Here is a 24,408-nt window from a genome sequence, read left to right on the forward strand (position 1 = left end):
AAAACGACTGTTTAGTCCAGGGGTAGGCAAACTGCGGCCAGCGAAAGAAAATTTTGCAACCCGCGAGTATGTAAATGTGTCCCGCTGAGCAAAAATATATTTTAAGTTAAACTTGTTTGATTACTTTAGTTTTAAGTTTGTGTATAACATTTTAAAACAATATAAAAACATTACTGATTTAGCTTAAAAATGTGAAAAAGACAGGTTAGCATTTCACCAGGTTTTTTTTTCCCAGTTTCATAATAACTTTCTTCTTACAACATGCAGGAATAGTCGCGAGAAACAGCTATTGTGATCTTAAACAAGCGGGATTAAGTAAAGTACTGAAGTGACCGTTTGTGGGTAAAGTTGAAAAAATATCACCATAGTGGTTTCTCGCGACTATTTCTGCCTGGTGAGTCCTAGTTAGCACGAAACAGGTCGTAGGATTGTCTCGGGTGCTGTTGTTGTTGATCTTGCGGTAAAGTTCATTGCTTATTCTTGATGGCATAAAACATCTCAACTTTGTTGATGATGGCCGAAATAAATAATGGCTAAATTTGATCAAACGAGCGCAGACTATAATCTCACAATAAGTTGACAACGTCTGAGACGTTGGGCTGTGAATGATTAAGCTGTGTCATTTTTTCAACTTTACCCACAAACGGTCGCTTCAGTACTTTGTACTTAAGCCCGCTTGTTTAAGATGATAAAAAGCGGTTTCTCGCGACTATTCCTGCCTGATGAGTCCTAATTAGGACGAAACCGGTCGTAGGACCGTCTCGGATGCTGTTGTTGTTGATCTTGCGGTAATGTTCACTGTTTATTCCTACAACAGCTAATTATTTTCCGAACAAAGAGTGTAAAAAGTGTTTTGAGTTAGTAAGATAGTTAGATATAATACATATTTGGTAAAAACTAAATGCAAGTTTTTTCCGTTTTGTACAAAAGTAATGAACAGTAATTAACTAAAATTTCATTTCTTTACAGTTTAGTTTTTTTTATACCTAAGTTTCTAGTACAGATGTTTTATTACTAAATGTTATATTCTTGTGTGAACAAAAGCATTTAAAATAACATAATAATAATAAGAAGAAGAAATAAGGTTAATTTTATTTCGTTTGTGACATCTTTGATTTTTTAGAAGTTTTCTTTGCATTTTAAATTACTTCCTATGCCTATTAATGAACAAATATGCTCATGTTTTAAACCACTTTTTATTTAATACTTAACGAAATAAAATTAACTTTATACATAATATTTTAACATTATTGTTTCTATATGCAATATCTAAGTGTTTACAGACACATTTAAAACAATATATAAACATAAACTAAAAAAGTTTTTGCTAGGTATACTTTTTGAATTTTCAAAAAATTTTTTTTGGCAAAATAAGTTAATTTTTATGCGTTGCATACTACTATAAACAGTTGTTGTATTTAGGAACTACCTATTTTATACAAACTAGATTGAGAAATGGTAATTTATTAAGTTTGTACATTTTTCATCAAAATAGTTCAAATTCGATCAAATAAACAAATAAAAATTGCCACACACTCAGACTATGACTATTTGAAGACTTCAAATCTCAGGCCATTTTAATCATTTTTCAGCTTTTTGCTTAAATTGCTTTTTGTATGCTAAAATATCAGGTTAGTTTTGGTCACTCGGACTGACTATTTTGCTTTAAAGAGTGGTATATTAAACTTATGATGTATGTTTTGTGCAATGCACAGTGTTGGTTTAAATTGAAATATATTTTAAACTTAAGTCTTGCAGTTGATATAATTTGAATTATTATTTATATTAATTGTATACATATAAGTGTGAGCAATTAGTGTTGCCAAAAAGTCCCGGAAAATCTTTGAACTTGACAATTTATACTTAAAAAATATGTAAAAAGTTGAATTTGAGAATTATCGAAAAAACCTGGAATTTTAAACAATTTTTACATGTAAAGTAATGAAATTTTGATTTGACACAAAAAATCTACCAAATAAATATTCTTATTAAAAATCGAACTTAAAGAAGCTTAACAGTATCATTTTAATATTGATTATTTGGTATTTAAGACAGTTTTTTTTTATCTTTCAGTTAGTTTTATACTAAAAATAGAAGAAAAAATTTATACTTCCAAAAACTTTATATTGATGCATTGCACCTTTGCTTTTAAAATATATTTACCTATTGTTGTGCTTTGTATTGGAACCCAACATAGAAATTCTTCTAAAATGTCAAAATTTGTAAAACCACCTGTAATAAAAATTCTAAAATGAGCAATATCTGTTGTATCAGTTCTTACATCTTAACATATTGATTTAAGTCCTAATTTGGTTTATGCGGCGTTATAATCTTCATACATTTCCTAAACACGGCTTCTTATTGATATTGAAGAAATGAACAAAAATATTTTACAAACCCCAACACAAATTATTTTTTTAAGTTTTTAATTCTAAACGGTATCTTTTTTAGTAATTACTTTTTTACTTTGTAACTTGCCTTAACAGTTTTTTTTTGATCGGTCTGTAGTTACTGAAAATAATCATGTGCGTTGTTGAAACTGACTCAAGCGATTTGTTTGTTTTTTCGTTTCTCGCAATAACTCCAAACTAAAGTATTAAAGTTCTTATAGCTAGTCTTATAATTCACATATGCTCTTTTTAAATGCAATATTTCTATTGCAGATAAAGAATTGCTACAATGCTCAATAAAAAATAGGTTTTCTAATTAATAAATAGGTTAATATATTTTTATATATTTGTAACTTAACTGTCCATTCAAGCTGAATTATAATATTTTTTGTAGTTATATAACTAATTCACTGTTAGTAAAATTCGGTAGTTATTTATTTTGTGAACCTTAGTTTAAACAGGGTTGCCAAACAAACAGGCTAGCTTAAAAATGTTTTTAAACTCAGCCTAGGTGAAAGCTGGTTAAATTTTTTTTATAAAACTCAGGTGTATGTGAAACTTTTATTTCAAACATTTTGAATAAGTCTCCGAATTCTCAGAATAGTTTTTATGACTGTAGTGTAGTTTACTAATAATAATTTTTTTTGTCTATTTACATATTGTGACTTTTTATAATAATGATATTTTAGTAATGTATTTAAGCTTAATTAACAGAAAGTTTTTAGCTATTTTATTTTTTAGTAAACTTTTAATATAGTTCAGACATCTTGCTTTTAAAGTGGCAACCGTGTAAAAGACTAATTAATTACTAGTAAGGTATTTCATTAAAGTATTCCAGCATTAATTATGTTAAAAAAATGATTTAGCTTATCTACAGTATAAATAGGTTTTAATTTTTTTAAGTTAACTAATTAGTACTGAATTTTCTAAAGAATGCAAACTATTTAAGACGCAAAAAATATTTTCAAAAGTTAACACTTTTTAAAATCTGAAAATGTGGTTCATAATATAAAAAATGTATAAAGTGACTCATAAATGTTTTTCAAGCTCGGTTTTTAAAAAGACTTGGGTTGTAAGTAAAATAATAAAATATTATATTAAGTTTAACTTATTAAGTGTTTAAGAAAGTACATATTTTATTAAGACTTAAGTATATTTAACAATGCAAATTCTATTCCAATAGATATTTATATATTTTATGAGCATTCTATGTGTAGCTAAAAGTCATTTATAGTAATAAATTGAATAAAAGTAAAACTATCTCTGGTATGACGAAAACTGTAACCAAAATATTATTCAAATATCACTAAAACTAAAACTGTGGCCCGCGAAGATTTTGAAAACTTGAAATTTGGTCCGCGAGCACCATCTGCCTGCCGACCCCTGGCTTTAGTCTTATGAATTAGTATTTCTTCAACTTAGTAGTTTATATTTTGATTTGTTATTTCATTTTGCACTTTACTTTACTCTATCATAAGCTAGATTTAATACTTACAAGTATTATATAGTATATTGACAGTCGGATTTAAAATTATATATTGTACCTACAATTAATCTACAATAATTTGTAGTAATTATTATTATTTTTCATAAACACCTGTATTCACCTGCTTTAGCTTCTAACTTTACTTACAGTATTTATTTTTTACAGAGCTTGTTGAATTATCTCAACTTGTTAACACACATAAACATGTGTTAATTTAATAAAGAAAGAGTTAAGTAAACTGCTTAAATTTGTTATTATCATATATTCGAGTGAAATGGTTTCGGTAGGATCTTTATTAATAGCAGACGATTAGTTTTAAATTTTGAGCAGTTTATTTATAATACTCCCATAAAAAAACTGATTTACAGTGGTACTTTAAATAAAAACATTAAACAACGGTTATTTTAAAGCTAAAAGAAAAACCTAGATACTAAAGTCTAACAAAAACATATAAACGTACTAGATGTAATTTAAAATTAAAAGTATAAGAAGCTTTAAGAAATAGCAGGTACTTATATATTCAAAATTAAGTAGTCGTAAAACTAAAACAGAAATTATCTTAAATTTTTTTTTAATACGATTAATACGATTATTTTAGCGGGACACGTTCGAAATCCATCCGCCTTCAAAATCCAACCGATCAAAACCCTCCCAGTCAAATTCGAGAACCACTTACCGATCGAGGGTAAGGGTTAGGGGTAACAATGATGGTGAAAAATAAACTTGAAAATAAAGTACAAAAATTATATAAAATAATTTAATAAACAAAGAAAAAAAAAAGTGAATTTTAAACTCGGATGGATTTTGAACGCGGGTGGATTTTGATAGTATACGTTTTTAGTACAATATATAAATCAGTTATCTAAAATTTTCTCTATGTGATTATTATTAGTTTTATATTGTTCATTGTTCAGTGTTAGACTCAGGCATCAAAACCTGAGCCACTTAAACAGAACACACCAGAAGAAAAACAAAAATATAAGCATATATTCAACAATTTAAGATAAAAAATAAACATACGCAAAATTTAAACTAAATTAAATTTATGAGTACTAATTAATATACTTTTAGATTATTTTTGATTACATTATTTGACTTTAATTATTTTCACAGAAACGAGTTAGAACTTGCCTAAACGAAAACCAGAACTTTAAAATTCAGATCATGAAAAACTTCAACAAAACTTTATCTATGGTTATTATTTACTTTACATATATTTACTTTAATTACTTATCTCAACATCTGATGGCGCGAAAATCTCAACTTTGTTGATGATGGCCGAAATAAATATTGTTTAAAACTGATCGAACGAGCACAAACTATACTCTCACAATAAGCTGACAATGTTTGAGACGTTGAGCTGTAAACGGTTTAGCGGTGTCAATTTTTTCAACTTTACCCAGAAACGGTCGCTTCAGTACTTGTATTTAATCCCGCTTGGTAGGACTACAATAGCGGTTTCACGCGACTACGCCTGCCTGATGAGTCCTATTAAGGACGAAACCGGTCGTAGGTTGTCTCGGATGCTGCTGCTGTTGTTGTTGTTCGTGTGGTGAAGTTCATTATTTATTGTTGTGAGCATTTAAACTTTGTTAACTATATTTGCTATATTCTTCTGCCAGTATTTATTTCGGCCATCATCAACGAAGTTGAGATGTTTTATGCAATCGATAATAAACAATGAACTTTACCGCAAGATCAACAACAACAGCATCCGAGATAATCCTACGACCGGTTTCGTCCTTATTAGGACTCATCAGGCAGGAATAGTCGCGAGAAACCGCTATTCCTGCCTGATGAGTCCTAATAAGGACGAAACCGGTCGTAGGATTGTCTCGGATGCTGTTGTTGTTGATCTTGCAGTAAAGTTCATTGTTTACTATATTCTTCTGGTAATGTTTTAATCCTGATTTAAACAATGGTAATACTTTTGCTAATTTCAACTTATTTTGATACTTTACAACATGAATGCTTGATTAATTGGTTAAATATTTATTGAAGGTACAATATTGTTTATTAAATAAAAAAAGTTATATGATATGCTATCCTCACCACTGGCTTTGTTCAAGTCGAAGTTTATAAAAAAAATCACATATGTCAACTTCTATCACATCCAACCAAAAGAAACTATTTCTGTTTTTATATTACTAGATACTTTTCGATTGTTACTTTTTTGTACATTTTCCATTATCAGCAAAGTGTGTATTAAATTTATTAACTATGTTAGTTAGTTTAAAACATATATTTTTTATTTATTTTCAACTTATGTAAGAAGTTTTTTTTCTTTTTTCTGTTTGTTGGTGATCTTTTTATTACACACAAAACTTTACGTTTTTTTTAGTGGAGGTTTTAAGACATTTTTAATACTATGATTTTTAAGATATAGTTTTTAGTTTTGTAAGTTTCTTTCTATATATTTATGTTCTTTTACTTTAACTGGATTTTTGAAATTGTTTTGTAAATACTTTTGTTTATCTATTTTTAAACTTTTTTCAGTTGTGCAAAGTTTAAATTGTTTTTGGGTATTTTTTGGTAGTCATTTCAAACCTCAGAATCTTTAAAGTAAATATTAAGTTAACTGTGTATTGTTCCCAAGACCTTCATCCATTATTTCAAACCCCAGAATATCTAGTATAAGTTTCAAAGTTTTTATTTCACGTGCCGCAGTTTTATGTTTCATCGGTCGCTAACTATGTATAAATTAAATGTAAATTGGTCCTAAATAATATATATAATAATAAAACTTGCTCAGGTGCCGCAGTTTACCGACCCAAGGTTAAGACTTTAACTTTAGTTTGGCTTTAGACAACTTTTTATTTGGAACATATTTGTCTGTTATCTCTTATATGCTTTTAATTTTGTGTAATTTGTGTTTACTTTTTTAATGGAAGTTAATAATGAAGTTCTTGCGACTTATTGACTTAAACTTAAACTTAACTGAAACTTGTTTAAACAAGGCCAAATACTCTACAAATTAAAAAAAAACTGAAACATTACAAATGAAAATCATTGATAAATATTTATTTGCTTTATCATTAAGGATATCAAAAGAAGACTATAGTTATTATCACTGTTATAGTTTATTAAACGACAAAAAATACGCTCAGAACGTTTGGTTCTCGGACCTGGTGAATGAAGAACTTTTCTAGTCATATTTACTATTAGATTTTATAAGTTGAAAAAATGTAACAAAAAAAAAAACAAATAAACTAAGAATAAATAAATATTAAATCCCCTTTAAGAGTTATTAATTTTATTCAGCAGGGAAAGTTTAATTTTAATAAAGTTGAAACACACCAACTAAGTTGTTACTTGTTATATTTGAATACAAGTGCTGTTCATATTTATTGTAAAGTATTTGCTTACTTTTGATGTTGTAAGTCTAACTTTTACGTCTTCAACTTGTATTTTGAGTGTATCAAACTTATCTACTAAGATTTAAAAAGTTTTTTTTTGTGTGACATTAACTAATGACAAATCAAAACATCGTCGAATAAACTCGTTTGTCGTCTGTTTATGCGATTAATGATTTTTAAATCGAAATATTCACTAAAAGTTTTATTATATAACTTTGTTTTAAATTGCTTCATTTATTTATATTAAACAATGTTTGCTTGAAAGTTTTTCTTTTTGATTTCCGTATTACAAAATAGTTCTGAAAAAAATATCATTTAAAAATTATAAAAAACCTTGCAAATTGCTTTTGTTCTCTGAATACATAAGAAAATATAGCTACAAAAGGATTAGTACTAGAAATATATAGTAAAGTATCATAGTGATTTTCACATTTAGGTTCCCAAGTTCATTATCATAATCATTTGCTTGAAAAAAAGTTTAAAAATATTTTTTCTCTCCCCCTGTACTACTTTAATACAAATTACCTTTTTTTTTGTACTATAACTAGTTTTTGACCCCTGATCGCCAGAATCTTCCCAAAGGTTGATATCACCCAATTTAGGAAACCTTAGTTTAGAATGACGCTATCAGTTTTAAGTTTGATCGTTTCTGAATCTATTTTGATACAATTCTAAATAAATATTGGCATGCGTTCCCGTAGGATTGTTGTTACGTATTTAGAGGTTTACTTTGTATTTAGCTTTTGTGTAAAGATAGAACCTAGTTTCGAAGATATTGTAGAATTTTAAGTAGAATATTTTTAGTTAATTGTTTCATATTTTTTTCTTCATACAATCAAACTATGTTATTACAAAAAATTTGAAGTTTAAATACATAGTTTTATTGTTTGTTTTGGTTTCAATAAATTCTTTTTGAATAAGATTTATTTAAGCACTGACGAGGTCTTTGACCGAAACTTAGTTTGTAAAATAAATTCTTGAAATAATAAATACATAGTTCTATTTTAGGTTTCAAAACAAAATCAAGTAACTTTGAACAAATTAATTATTTAATCTTTAAACTTAGTAAACAATATTTTATATTTTGAATGGTATGATTTAAGTTCTAGTTCTAAGTATTTACAATCTAAATACTTTTCATTTTATCAACTCCTAATCATTTAATTTATACCTAATTCAACAGAATCCCATCAATTAAACTCTAATAAGATAACTTTTAATTAAATCACATCCAGTTCGTCAAGCCTCTTTCAATATTATATTATCTAAATTCCCATCAAAATTATTTTCTAACTTATATAAAATAATCAGAAATAATTCAGACCCGACCATTTTATAGGAATTTATTTTACACCGAATCAATTGCCAACTAAAAGTAACTTTGAAATAATTGTATAAGTAAAAAAAGATCTCAACTTGTTGTAAAACAAAAAAAATAATAATAAATTGTTTTTATATTATAAGTTAAGAGTAACAAAGGTTGCGTAAGTGCATCATGTGACCAAGCACTATCAGGTTCAAGAAAAAATTTACTTTTAAGTTTTAAATTGGTAACATAAATTTAAAAAAAATCGTAATCTGTTTGAAACTTTTGACAGCAAAATACAACAGTTAAGACTCCAAATTGAAGTACGACATCTTAAGCTACAACATTTAAAATTCCAACAATTTAAATTCCTACACATCTAATTACTATTATTTAAAGTAAATATAACAAACTCCGAGTTTTAAAACTATGACGTTCAATTTTAAAAAACAAATACTAAAAACATTATAATTTAGTTTTTCCTATTTCAAGTTCAGACTTTTTAAGATTTGACATTTGATACTAAGACAATTAATTTTTATAAATGAAAAATTAAAACAGCTCTAAATTTGACAACTTTAACCACGATTCAAACATTGTAATTTATATTAAAATAAATGTATTGAAAATTAGACAACGTTTTAAAAAAGTGTAAAGTTCAAATTTAGTTTGAATGACGGTATTTAAACTTTAAGTTTTTATATATTTGAAACACTTAAAAGAAAAAAGTGTCCAGTATATTATAAATACTTCTAGTTGACTGGAGAGGTAAAATAAAATGTTGAAGATAAAACAACTGTTTCTTTTCATTTTACAAACTGCAGTGTTTACTAAAATAAAAATTAATGCTATCAAGATTTCCTAAAAGAGCCCTAAAATGGTTCAAATTCAGTTTTAAAATTTCCTGACTATTCAAATTCGGACGCTTTAAATTCAAAAATTCAAATTATTAAAAATAAATTTAAAAAGCCATATTTCAAATAAAATATATATTTGAAAAAATATAAAACAAATTTGTAGCTCTTATTTATATCTACAACTTGTTTTGTTTTTTGCAAAATGTTAAATAATTTTTGAGATATAGCTAAATCAGGGGTCGGCAGGCAGTTGTTGCTCGCAGGCCAAGTTTCAAGTTTTCAAAATCTTCGCGGCCCACAGTTTTAGTTTTAGTGATATTTGAATAATATTTTGGTTACAGTTTTCGTCATACCAGAGATAGTTTTACTTTTATTCAATTTATTACTATAAATGACTTTTAGCTACACATAGAATGCTCATAAAATATATAAATATCTATTGGAATAGAATTTGCATTGTTAAATATACTTAAGTCTTAATAAAATATGTACTTTCTTAAACACTTAATTAGTTAAACTTAATATAATATTTTATTATTTTACTTACAACCCAGGTCTTTTTAAAAACCGAGCTTGAAAAACATTTATTAGTCACTTTATACATTTTTTATATTATGAACCACATTTTCAGATTTTAAAAAGTGTTAACTTTTGAAAATATTTTTTGCGTCTTAAATAGTTTGCATATTTTAAAAAATTCAGTACTAATTATTTAATTTAAAAAAATTAAACCTATTTATACTGTAGATAAGCTAAATCATTTTTTTAAACATAATTAATGCTGGAATACTTTAATGAAATACCTTACTAGTAATTAATTAGTCTTTTACACGGTTGCCACTTTAAAAGCAAGATGTCTGAACTATATTAAAAGTTTACTAAAAAATAAAATAGCTAAAAACTTTCTGTTAATTAAGCTTAAATACATTACTAAAATATCATTATTATAAAAAATCACAATATGTAAATAGACAAAAAAAATTATTATTAGTAAACTACACTACAGTCATAAAAACTATTCTGAGAATTCGGAGACTTATTCAAAATGTTTGAAATAAAAGTTTCACATACACCTGAGTTTTATAAAAAAAATTTAACCAACTTTCACCTAGGCTGAGTTTAAAAACATTTTTAAGCTAGCCTGTTTGTTTGGCAACCCTGTTTAAACTAAGGTTCACAAAATAAATAATTACCGAATTTTACTAACAGTGAATTAGTTATATTACTAAAAAAATATTATAATTCAGCTTGAATGGACAGTTAAGTTACAAATATATAAAAATATATTAATCTATTTATTAATTAGAAAACCTATTTTTTATTGAGCATTGTAGCAATTCTTTATCTGCAATAGAAATATTGCATTTAAAAAGAGCATATGTGAATTATAAGACTAGCTATAAGAACTTTAATACTTTAGTTTAGAGTTATTGCGAGAACGAAAAAACAAACAAATCGCTTGAGTCAGTTTCAACAACGCACATGATTATTTTCAGTAACTACAGACCGATCAAAAAAAACTGTTAAGGCAAGTTATAAAGTAAAAAAAGTAATTACTAAAAAAGATACCGTTTAGAATTAAAAACTTAAAAAAATAATTTGTGTTGGGGTTTGTAAAATATTTTTGTTCATTTCTTCAATATCAACAAGAAGTCGTGTTTAGGAAATGTATGAAGATTATAACGCCGCATAAACCAAATTAGGACTTAAATCAATATGTTAAGATGTAAGAACTGATACAACAGATATTGCTCATTTTAGAATTTTTATTACAGGTGGTTTTACAAATTTTGACATTTTAGAAGAATTTCTATGTTGGGTTCCAATACAAAGCTCAACAATAGGTAAATATATTTTAAAAGCAAAGGTGCAATGCATCAATATAAAGTTTTTGGAAGTATAAAACTTTTCTTCTATTTTTAGTATAAAACTAACTGAAAGATAAAAAAAAACTGTCTTAAATACCAAATAATCAATATTAAAATGATACTGTTAAGCTTCTTTAAGTTCGATTTTTAATAAGAATATTTATTTGGTAGATTTTTTGTGTCAAATCAAAATTTCATTACTTTACATGTAAAAATTGTTTAAAATTCCAGGTTTTTTCGATAATTCTCAAACTCAATTTTTTACAGATTTTTTAAGTATAAATTGTCAAGTTCAAAGATTTTCCGGGACTTTTTGGCAACACTAATTGCTCACACTTATATGTATACAATTAATATAAATAATAATTCAAATTATATCAACTGCACGACTTAAAATTTAAAATATACTCAATTTAAACCAACACTGTGCAAAAGCAAAATAGTCAGTCCGAGTGACCAAAACTAACCTGATATTTTAGCATACAAAAAGCAATTTAAGCCAAAAGCTGAAAATGATTAAAATGGCCTGCGATTTGAAGTATTCAAATAGTCATAGTCTGAGTGTGTGGCAATTTTTATTTGTTTATTTGATCGAATTTGAACTATTTTGATTAAAAATGTACAAACTTAATAAATTACCATTTCTCAATCTAGTTTGTATTAAATAGGTAGTTCCTAAATACAACAACTGTTTATAGTAGTATGCAACGCATAAAAATTAACTTATTTTGCCAAAAAAAATTGTTTGAAAATTCAAAAAGTATACCTAGCAAAAACTTTTTTAGGTTATGTCTTATATAATGTTTTAAATGTGTCTGTAAACACTTAGATATTGCATATAGAAACAATAATGTTAAAATGTTATGCACAAACTTAATTTTATTTCGTTAAGTATTAAATAAAAAGTGGTTTAAAACATGAGCATATTTGTTCATTAATAGGCATAGGAAGTAATTTAAAATGCAAAGAAAACTTCTAAAAAATCAAAGATGTCACAAACGAAATAAAATTAACCTTATTTCTTCTTCTTATTATTATTATGTTATTTTAAATGCTTTACTTAATATACATTTAGTAATAAAACATCTGTACTAGAAACTTAGGTATAAAAAAACTAAACTGTAAACAAATGAAATTTTAGTTAATTACTGTGCATTACTTTTGTACAAAACGGAAAAAATTCGCATTTAGTTTTTACCAAATATATATTATATCTAACTATCTTACTAACTCAAAGCACTTTTTATACTCTTTGTTCGGAAAATAATTAGTTGTTGTAGGAATAAACAGTGAACATTACCGCAAGATCAACAACAACAGCATCCGAGACGATCCTACGACCGGTTTCGTCCTAATTAAGACTCATCAGGCAGAAATAGTCGCGAGAAACCGCTGTTATGATATTTTTTCAATTTTACCCACAAACGGTCGCTTCAGTACTTTGTACTCAATCCCGCTTATTTATAATCACAATCGCGGTTTCTCGCGACTATTCCTGCCTGTTGTAAGAAGTAAGTTATTATGAAATTGAGAAAAAAAAACCTGGTGAAATGCTAACCTGTCTTTTTTACATTTTTAAGCTAAATCAGTAATGTCTTTTAATTGTTTTAAAATGTTATACACAAACTTAAAACTGAAGTAAACAAACAAGTTTAATTTAAATTATAATTTTGCTATTTTTACATTTACGTGCTCGCGTGCTGCAAAATTTTCTTTCGCGGGCCGCATTCCATTCAAAAAAATAACGTGCTCGCGGGCCGCAGTTTGCCGACCCCTGAGCTAAATTAAGTTTTAAAATATAGTAACGTTTATAGAATTTTATATATCTAAAAAAATTCTAAATTAATGCAAAAAAAAACAGCTTGTAAATATTAACAAAACCTACAAATGTTTTTTTTTCAAGTGAAATAAAATTGTCGGAGTTTGAGTTGTCGTGTAACCATTCTAAAAGAATGCTTAAAAAAAAGAAAGTAGTACAACTGTAGGCTTCTTGGTATATCGATTAAACCCAATTTTTAAGAAAAATTTATAAAAATAAGAACTACCAATACTTTAAGTTATTATTATATACTTTATTTTAAAAGTTTTACACTTAGTCCTGGACAATGACGTTTTACTGTATCCAAGTGGTGTGCGACTCGATAACCGAAAGGCTTCTTTGTACACCAGGTCTTTAGACCAAATGTTTTGAGCGCTTCATACATAGAATATAACATTTAAAGTGTCCAGAACACAGTCAACGTTGTTATGTAATTTTTTGCAGCAAATAGATAAATAATAGAATTTTTTTTTTTATGAATCATACGCAATACAATTTGTATATTTTATAAAATTGAAAACATCCGCTTACTTATCTTTTAATAAAGTTGAATATAAAAATGTACTATAAGCTTTGTTTTTTATATTATTGAATTTTTTACTGAAGTTCTTAGATTTTTAGACAATGACTAATGTAGAGTCTAAACATTGTCAAATAAATAAGTTCATGTACTGTTTGTGTACTCATGGATATTGAAAAGTTGCAAAAATTAAATTTTAATACTATTATAGGAATTCATCACTAATTATTGTTTCACTGTTAAGTGTGTTAAGTTATAGCCTAGAAAATTAAACTTTAGCAGTAAAAGTATGCTTTTTAGTATAGTAAACACAAATAAATAATTTTGATATATTTAGTTCATATTCTAAAAAACACTGAGTAAGCTTTTTTACTTTTTAATACATAATTTTGTTATTAGGGGCGATGCGTGGGTTGGAAAGCTGGAACTGGCCCTCCATCTTGAAAAAATAAACAAAATAGAAAGAAAGTGTACAAAAAGTTTCAACTTTAGATATTAAGCTTCTAAAGACGCTAAAGAAGCTAATTAGAGCCCTGCTTTAGCTATACTACCCTAAACTAGAATAAAATAATTTTATTTTAAATCTAAGGAGCTAAGGTTTGAAGTGGTATAATTTGTTTTATGTTAGCTTTAAAGTTAAGAAAGTTATTAAGTCATCAAGTTGTACAAAAATGCACCCAAATTATAACTGGCCGTCGTTATTTTTGCTGCTAAATTTGTTTTTTTTATTGTATAAAAGTTTTTGATATACATATTAGCTTCAAAACATAAAACAAAATTTCCACATTGTCAATATTAATAGGAATTAGGTTTATATTTTAAACATTTTACTATATAAAAAAGAAATGAATTGCTTATAAAGTTTTTGTAGTCTGTTTTATTGCTGTTTTCAAATCATTTAAAGTTTAAACATTTTTATCTACCTGCAAAAGTTTTAGACAGTCATGTAATTTTCCAAAGTGTATTATTCAAAACTACTACAGAAAATACTCTTTAACTGAACAAAAAAAAAGTTGTGCTACCCTATTGAAAAAGTCTAGACACGCCCTTAAAACACTCTGTTATTTGCATAATTTTATTAAGTAAAATAAGTCAATTTACTAATATAGAGTGCTACATAATTATCGTCGTAAAACAAAATTTGTTAAAGACAATACCTTTTATATGTTCTTTTAAATGTTAGTCGACTTTAAAAATTTGATCTCAAAAAATTTTTTCTAAGTATGTTTGTAAAAGATTGCAAACCTTAGAAAAAAACTTGGTTTTATTATATTTCAAAAAATATATGTTTTAAATAAATATTATTTATTTTAATGAAAAAAGTAAAGTTTTGTTATTTGTAATTACGTTTTTCAACTTTACCGTGTTTGTTTTTCTTTTGCTAGTTTTTGTATAGCATATAAGGCTTCATACAACTTTTTAAGCTTTACAAACTTTATTTTAAAAGCGATTTTCAATTACCTCATTATATTTTACTAAACGACGAAAAAAGCGCTCAAGATATTTGGCTCTAGAACCTTTTGATTGTCAAGTTGCAAACTATGGATACCTTTAATGTCTTATCCAGGAAAAGTACATACAAACTACATACAAACAGGACAAGTACATACAAAAGGACAAGTACATACAAACATTAGTATGTAGTTTTAAATCATATTGATTAGAAATAAATATACACTGAAATAATTTAGCATATTATGAAATAACAAGATTTTTTTTTAAATTACTACTACACTAAAAATTACAAAAAGTATCGAGACATAATTTGTTTTCTTACAACAATCCTTGAAACGTTATTGTTGTGCCGCTAACATATCTACCACTTAACGTCATTTCTAAAAATAATTATATAAATATATAGAAATTTAAACGTCACTGCTCTTTTATGATATACAAAGGTAGACAAACATTATAGTTTAGATACGATTAAAAGTATTTTACATGTTGCAGATAAAATAGCGTGTTTTTTTATATTAAGAGAATTCTTCTAGACTTTAGTTAAAATATACTTTTTATAATGATAAAGAAATCTTTATAAATCGATTTAACTTTTTCAATTTTTCAAACAACATAGTTAATTTTTTATGTGAGCATATATTCTGCTGAAAACCAATTTTTATAACTTTAACAATACCTTTATAATAGTTGTTATTATTTTTAAAAAAAGTAGTAAAAAGTAATCTTATACAGTGTAATTGTATAAATTTTAAATAAAATGTTTATGTTTTTTCACTAGAACTTGTTAAAATCAAGATTTAAAAAAGTTTGTTTTGAAAATAAATAGTTTTTATAAATTAAATATAGCATAGTTAAAAAAATATAAAAACATAATTTTTTCATACTAAGCATCAAGTTTTTTGTTTAATTTCTAATTAAAACTTTTAAAAAAGATCTATAAATTATTTTGTAGGTTTATGGTATAGTAGTTGTATGTACTTATTTATTTAGTAGGTCACAGTCAATCTTTACATAATAAAGTCTAAACCGAAAGTATTTTGTAAAAAAAAGTAGTAGTAAAGTAATTGAATTTAAGTAGATTTCAGTTTTAAGACGGCTAATTTTCTTTATTTTATTATTTAAAAAACGTTAAAAATTTAAAATATTAGCTTAACTATTTAAATATTAAGATTTACGGTTAACTGTTTTACGCATAAAAGTTAGATTCAAAATGTTTTAAAATACATCTTAACATCAACTGTACCCATGATGTATGACTCGATAAAAGGTTTTTTCGTACACAAGGTACTTGGATCAAACTTTTTGAGCCTTATTTTTTTTCGTTTATATTAAAAAGCGACAAATAAATCGACAATTATAAATTTAACAAACTAAAATTAGCTAGAATTTGTTTAAAATAATTAATATTTTCAAACATAAGTTATTACAATAAAAAAATTGAAACTATTTTTGATCAACTGTACTAAGTATTTTACTTAGATAACATCAAAACATTTTTTCCTCGTTGCCACTTTTACATTAAAAAAAAAGAAGAAAACTGAGATAAGTTTTTTTTTGTACATGTGAATTAAGTAGTCTAAAATTTAGTAAACCGATCTTAACAGTAGTTTAAGATATATATCCACAAGAGTTTAAAAGGTTTTCAAGTGTTTTAAGATAAGTTTCAGCTAAGAATTTAGTTTATAATTTAAACAAAGTCAAATTTGAAAATGTTTATTTGAGCCTTTTAATCAGAATGTTTTTAGATTTTTTTTGAAATGTAATATATAAAAAATATTTTGCACTTTAGTTTTTGGTTTACTGAGTATTTAACAACTTTAATTTGTATGTTTTTTATAAAAGCAAAAGTTATTTTATTTCAGACTTAAGATTAGATATAATGGTGTTAACAAAATAAGTTTAAACCTTCTTTTTTTTGCATATATTTATAGATTATCAATATTAAAGTAAACTAAAGTTAAGTAATTTAAAAAAGTTTAATATTAAGTTTAATAATAAGTTTAAAAATTTAAATTGAAGAAGATAGAAACAAAAAATTATTGCAGCAAAAAAGAAAGTGTTGCAGTAAAAATAATGATAATAATAAATTTACAGGTCGTTTGAACAACTTTTTACATTAATTTAAAATACATCTTAAATAAAGTTTGAGTTAAGCAACTTTAAGTAGTACCATTTGACTTAAAATATTATTATTCAAATTTATTAACTAAATTAGTTTAAAGAACAGTATTACTAAAGTACTGAAAGAATTTAAAACAGGCATACATTCATAGTAGTAATAAAAAAATTGAAATGGGCAAAAAAAGTAAAAAAGAGTTAGTAGGAGATGCTACGAAAGGAGCTAAAATATTTAAACAAAAATGTGCGCAATGCCATACATATGCTGCAGATGGTACCAATAAAACAGGTTTTTATCAAACTTTGTTTTATTAAAAAATCTACTAACTTAAGAACTTGACACGAGAAATTATCAACTAACATTTGTGCTCGGTGCTCGTTTTCTTTCGCATTTCTAGTTCTTATTGAATCGGAGTTAAATTTTTAATATAGTATAAGCAAATCTTGTGGAATTTCTAAAGTAATTAAGATATTATGCAAAACTTTTTGTTCGTTTGTTTTTATCATCTGTCTATTTTGATAGGGCAAAGAGGTGTTGTTGTTGAGTTAAAGTTTATATACAACAGGGGTCGGCAGCCTAATGTAACTCGCTGGCCAATTTTTTTAGAAAAAATTTCTCCCGGGCCGCACTACTTAGAAAACACCTTTGTGGGCCGCATTTACTTTTAAAAAGTTCTACTAATTAGTAGAAAAATACTTCAACATCAAAATAGGATAAATTAAGCAGTATTAGAGCACTAATAAAGGGTATTTATTAAATTAAGAGCTTAAGTTTATTACAAAATCTTTAGTTTTTATTGTTTTGACTGAAAAGGAGCTCGCGGGCCGCATTTTGCCGATCCCTGATATACAATGATGTAATTGCTTTATTTTTTAAAACACAACAAAAAGCAAATAAAAGATAGAGATAATTTTTTTTTTTGACTTCTTTTATTTTCGTTTATTTATTTTACACTCGCTTTCAATCATCTTTTTGGTGGTCATTTATAAATGTTATCTAAACGCTCTTTTTTTGTCATTTTTTGTATTTGTTGTTCTAATGTCGTATTGCTAATGTGGTCTTGGTCGACCGATGTTACGTTTACAAAAGAATCCACCGAACATTATCAAAATTCCAAAGATTGATATGGCTAATTTATAGTAGTAGTTTAAGTATCTTTGGTGTACATTATGATGAAGTCGAAGCTGTTAATTTTTATAAGCTAAATATGTTAGAGTATATTTAACTTAAATAAGTAATAAAATGCAAAGTTTAAAGTATTTGCAAATTTAGAAATCACTAATAGAAAGAAAAAAGAAGCTGAAATACACTATTAACTTATCAGACTAATAAATTCCAAATACAAATGTTATTGAATAACTAATGTAGCTTTAAAACAGTGCAAACAAATATTTGATGTCAAGCTTAGTTTAATTTTAGTTTAGACTTATATAAGTAGGTAGTAGACTAGTAGGTGTCAAAAGCTTTTTTAATGAAAATGTCTAGTTAAATAGTACAAACTATAAAACAAAACAGTAATTCTTAAAAGTTTACGTAAAACTTTTACTTTTATTGCTTTTCGGTTGTGTTGTTAACATAGCTTTTCGCTTCTTAAGTGTACTTTATTGTTTCGAAATGTAAAAAAAACAATTATATTGTTTGATTAAGATGTTGTATTTTCATTTCATTGTTAAAGAAATTATTTATAGAGCATAAATAGAGTACTTAATAAAACAAAAATTATGTTAAAGCTAGGAAAAAAAATAACGAAGTTTTATTAATATATAACTGTTTCTTTATTTTATGTTTTTAAAGCATGTTTGCTACAGCATTTTATAGGCTCAATATTTATCTTTTTGTTAGTTTTTGTTCAAGTTTGTAAGGTATTTAAGTTATAAACAAGCTACCAAAAAGTTCACTCACTTAAAAAAACAAGTTCAGTAATTTTTACTTCAATCTAAACATTTTTAAAAGATAATTTTAGTTTTTAAAAACGCAAGGCGTCAAATATTGAATCAATTTTCGTTTTCATATAATTTTATCATTTCATTCGATTGCATCAAATTTTTGTTAGAAAAACAACTAAAATAAATAATTTTCAAGTTTAATTATAAAATATAATTAATGTTTAAAAAATGTGCAAAAAAAGCTTTTTGTTATGACTGTTAAACATTTTAAAGCTTCTTTGTATAATTCCATAAATATCATAAAAATTTTATTTTATAAAAATATTAATAGTTTTGAATCAAATGTAATTGTTTTATTCTCTTGGTTGTATACTTAAAAAAAACTACGACTTAACTTTGTTAGTTAGTACAAACAATAAAAAATAAAAGATATTGATTTAAATTATCAAGGTCCTTTGCTGTACGGTTTATTCGGTAGAAAAACAGGATCAGTACCGGGTTATGATTACACTCAAGCGAACAAAGATAAAGGTTTGTAAAACTTGTTTGAAGCATTTATTTAAAATCGATGTAAGTAGTTTAATGATAATATTTAAATTTTTCTAATAAGCTTCATGTTATGAAAATATTTAAGAAATGGTAAGACTATAAAACCATATTAACTTGTTACTCTGAAGATAAAGAAACTTGCACTTACGTTTGGTTTCGCAAAAATTATTTATAAAGTGCTGATAAAACTTTAAAAGGGTTAAGTATATAAAAACTACTTTTACAAACTGAAAACTAGTTTGATAATAGTAAATTAAATTCAAAGTTAAGTTACGAGTTAAATTTAACCTATAAGATATTAAAAAAAAAACGTAGCAGGTTTGTATCTTTCTAACTAAATGTATCTTTCACGGACATATTTTAATATAAGCAAATTTTCAATATATAAAAATAAATGTTTACAAAAATATTTGTTTTGGTCCACAAGTTTTCTAAAAAACATCAGTCACATTTTATACATGCAACTTAAAGCCAAAAAAAAATTCACTTATTATTTATTAAACATGTTCAAATGCGCTGAAAGTCTTTAAAGTTTAAATAAACAGATTCAAAAATAGCATTTTTAGCTTGAAGTCAATAAATTTATATATTTTTTAATTTTCCATAGTTATATCGAAAATTTCTAGGTATATTGCTTTAGCTTAAATATTTTTAGTGTAAGCTACAGTAAAACAACAACAAATTTTTTGGTCTTAAATACTTTTAAAACTTAGTTATAGAAGCATGAATAAAAAACTTGTTTTACAAAATAACAAAAATTATGATTTCAATTTATAATTTTTTTTTTGATTAAATACATAGATAAAGATAGCATATTTGAATATAGTTTGAACTCGTATTTAGAAAACTATGGAAAAATCATATATTTTAAAATATAATAAGTACTTTGTCAATTTTTAAATTTCAAAACTGCTTTTTTATTAGTATTAAACAGAAATTCAAGTTAAATTAAATCTTACAAGTGTAATGAAACAAATAAGTTTTCTACCGTTAGCCTTAAATTTTTATTTATGAAATAAATAACGCTGATAAAGACTAGCAGTTTTTGTTATAAATAAACAAATAACCATAATGTATGTTAAATAAAAAACAGCTCTTAAGCTCTGTATCTGACAAATATTGTTTACTTTTTAACTTAGGTTATAGTAAAGCTATAAGCTGTAGATCAACAAAATTTTTGAAAATGATAGTAAGTAGAATTAAAGAACGTGTGCATTAAAATTGTCTAAGTTTTTATTAACAAATTAAAGTTGTGAAAGCACTAAAACGATATAAATCTTAATACATATATCAAATTTGTTTAATTTTTATTTATTTATATTCGTACTTTTTAGTTTATAGATAAAGTGTTTTTGATATACTTACTTCACAATGCAAAATTTTGTTACTAAAGGTAATAGATGTTGTAAAAATTTTAAACTCTTTTACTGCATTTAATTGTTAAAAATTTCTTAAATATAATCAAAAATATTTCAATGTAAAAAATTTGTTTGAATGATTTTTTTATTTTTAAATTGAAAATAACTAAAAAACATAAAACCAAATTAGAGGCTATTTACGACTGTTATAACAAAAGATACATGAGCAAAAATTAAACTTAGTTAAAAACAGAGTTAAACAATTACTAGTTACATTATTCTAACTTAATAATCTTAATAAAATTACAAACTTAGGAATCGAATGGAACGAAAAAACATTAGATGTATACCTTACTAACCCAAAAAAGTATATTCCAGGTAAGAAAAAGAATTAAACTATATTTTGATTATTATAAAGCAAAATAAAAATTTTTTTAATATTTTAAATCTATATTTGTTTTTAAAATTACCATACTTTGTGATCATTAATGTAAATATATCTAAACTAAAACTTAATTTAAGTAATTACTTATTTTAAGTCTTGGTTAATATAACTACAGTAGTTGTTGTTTTTAATTTTTTATTTTAAAGGTAAGTTTTATTGATCAATAAAGTATTCTACTATCAAGCTATTGTATAATATGAAACATATTTATGTATATTTAAGTACATACATGCTTTTAATAACCATAGATGATTGTCTGATTGTTAAGTTACTAAATTAAAATTATTATTAAGCAAAATATGTTAAAATTTTTATTCATAGTTTTTTTTGATTATTTATTCCTAGATTTTTAGTATCTGTTGGTATAATTATAGTTCAAATTTCAATTTTTTTATTTAATTAATACTTTAGATGACCAAAGTTTTACACAACATAATTCAAAACTTTAAGGTTTAATGGTTTTTTTTATGTTAAAATACAAACTGACATAATATGAGTTGCAGAAAATTTACATAATCAATTTTTTTCTAAAGTTTTATTAACATACGTTAAAAAATGTCTAACTAAACGTTTATTTCTTTTTAAGTTAACTTCTATTTTTATTGATTGCAACATTTTTTTTCGTAATTTCTAATAAAGCTTCTAATATTAAAAAGAAGTTTTAATGGCAGCTTAAAAATGAAGTACATTACATGTAATATTGTATAACAATTGTATTTATGTTAATGTATTAAAGTTTTGTCTTAGATGTTTTTAGTTTTTTTAATTAGGTTAAATACGTAATAATATTAAAATTAATATTTGATATTAATTAAGCTGAAGAACATTATCGTTGAAGCTTCTTAAAACTAAATCAGTTTTTTTAATACTATTGTTTTAATTTCTATAAAAATTACTTAAAACCATTACAATTTTTATAGGTACAAAAATGGTGTTTGCAGGACTTAAAAAGCCACAAGAAAGAGCTGACTTAATTGCATTTTTAAAAGCCGAAACATAAGATTTTTCTTTATTATACAGATTTTTGCAACTTTAGTCTAAATAAAAATTAACATAAACAAGCTTACTTATAGCTTTTTTTGTCATACATTTATAATTTAGTTCGATTTGAGTTAAGCTACAATAATAAGCTAAAATTATTTACTATACTTTAAAAAAATTGTTTATATTTAAAAAAAGTTAGCAATCACAACTTAACTTTAAAAGAGATAGTAATTCTTTTCTACATCGAAGTTTGAAAAATGTATAAAAACAACACTAAACTTAATATAAAGAAAGTTGTTATTTTATTTAGTAATAATGAATAACTGTTTTATGATTAAAAATATTACTTTTATGAATACTACATCCAATGTGTATTCTAAATCAAATGTTTTGATCATAATTAATAAGTATGTATTACATAATCTACTTAAGTAAATCACTAAACTAACATGATTTAAAAGAAAGAAACCTTTATTTTAAATTAGTTTAGCTAAATGAATAAAATATATCCCTGAGGTTACGAATTTTTATGTTAGTACCCCAACAAACTAATAATATACCACCATCAAGATTTATACATAAAAAAAGAAAAAATAAGTTTAATTGTATACAGTATTTTTAATTATTTCTGTACGGTAAATTAAAATAAACAAAATTTTACTTACAAGTTAAAACAGTCTCAAAAAGAATTATTACAGCAGCATTAAAAAACGCTATACGATCATTTAAAATTTAAAATTTATAATACTTATTAAAAAAAATCAAAATAATTAGGATTAAATGTGATTAATTTAGTAGTTTAAATAGTTTTTAAGAATTTTATAAACACAATTTTTATCTTGATAAAAACTAACAATAATAAAAAAAATTATATAACTAAGTTAGTTTTTAACAACTTTATTATAAGTACAGCTAATCAAAAAAAAAATAAGCTTTTCAAACATGTAAACAGAATTGTATGTATTTTTTTTTCTAAAATATACAATTTAAGTTGATTTTGAGAAAACTTTGTCTTTAACAGAATAAAGAAACTTTTTCTACATGAAAGCTTAAAATTGTTTTGTACTAAACTATTACAGATTACAAAATATCATCGTTTTTATTTATATAAAAAAAATCTTTATATTTTTTTCTATAACTAACTACTTAAATGATAAGTAATCAACCAGTTGAGTACACACTTTTTAGTCAAAAAAAAAAGTTTTAATTGTTATAAAACTTGTATTTTCTTCTTTATCCTAGAATAAATTCTACTAGTAATAGTAGTATGAAAGTAAAGGTAAAAAAATGCTAATAGACAAACAGTAGATTCCTCAAAAACTAAACAAAAAGAGAAACTATTTTTATACACCACATAATTGAAAAACAAATAAAAATAAATGTAAAAAAGCATTATTAAAATTTAGATTATTAAGAAAATAAATAAATAATGCTCTTCACATACAAAATTATCTAAAGCTAAACTGTAGTTAAAATCAAAACTTTGGATAACTAAAGCAATATTAAATCCATAAAAAAAAATATATGTATACAAAAATATGTGCAAAAATAATTTTTATAATCCAGTTAAAGTTCAAGAATACAAAAAATAAAGAAATAAATTTACAAAAATTAAAATAATATTAAAAAAGGCATATTATGAAAACATGCTTAAAATCTCTGAAGAAAATACATCCAAAATTTGGAGAATGATAAATAACATAACCAATAGGAAAAAAACAAGAAAACCAATTCCTACACCAGCTAGATATAAATGAAAATTCTTATAACAAACCAGTTGAAATAGTTGATGAATTAAATATTCATTTTACGAATATTGGCTTACAGACTTGTACAAAAAAGTGATACTCTGAACTCAGCAAATAAAAAAAAGTGTTAGTATGTAATTTTTTTATGGTTTAATGTAACAGAAATATTTAACATTATAAAAAACTTAGATTCAAACAAGGCTAATGGTTATGATAATATTTCAATTAAAATTAAAAAAATAAATAAACATTCCTTTCT

General features: G+C 24.7%; 1 protein-coding gene across 1 annotated transcript; it reads left to right on the forward strand.

The window, feature by feature from the left end:
* The first annotated feature begins 17,292 nt into the window (after positions 1-17,292).
* On the forward strand, positions 17,293-22,483 carry LOC145840254 (cytochrome c-like). Its single transcript, XM_082947444.1, has 4 exons — positions 17,293-17,467; positions 19,516-19,596; positions 21,288-21,350; positions 22,338-22,483. Exons 1-4 carry the CDS (start codon positions 17,353-17,355, stop codon positions 22,415-22,417), a joined length of 339 nt encoding a protein of 112 aa, XP_082803570.1. The 5' UTR covers positions 17,293-17,352; the 3' UTR covers positions 22,418-22,483.
* Positions 22,484-24,408: the final 1,925 nt, after the last annotated feature.

Source organism: Thalia democratica, chromosome 7 (genome assembly GCF_965202585.1).
Source record: "Thalia democratica chromosome 7, ktThaDemo2.hap1.1, whole genome shotgun sequence".
NCBI classification, from domain to species: Eukaryota; Metazoa; Chordata; class Thaliacea; order Salpida; family Salpidae; genus Thalia; species Thalia democratica.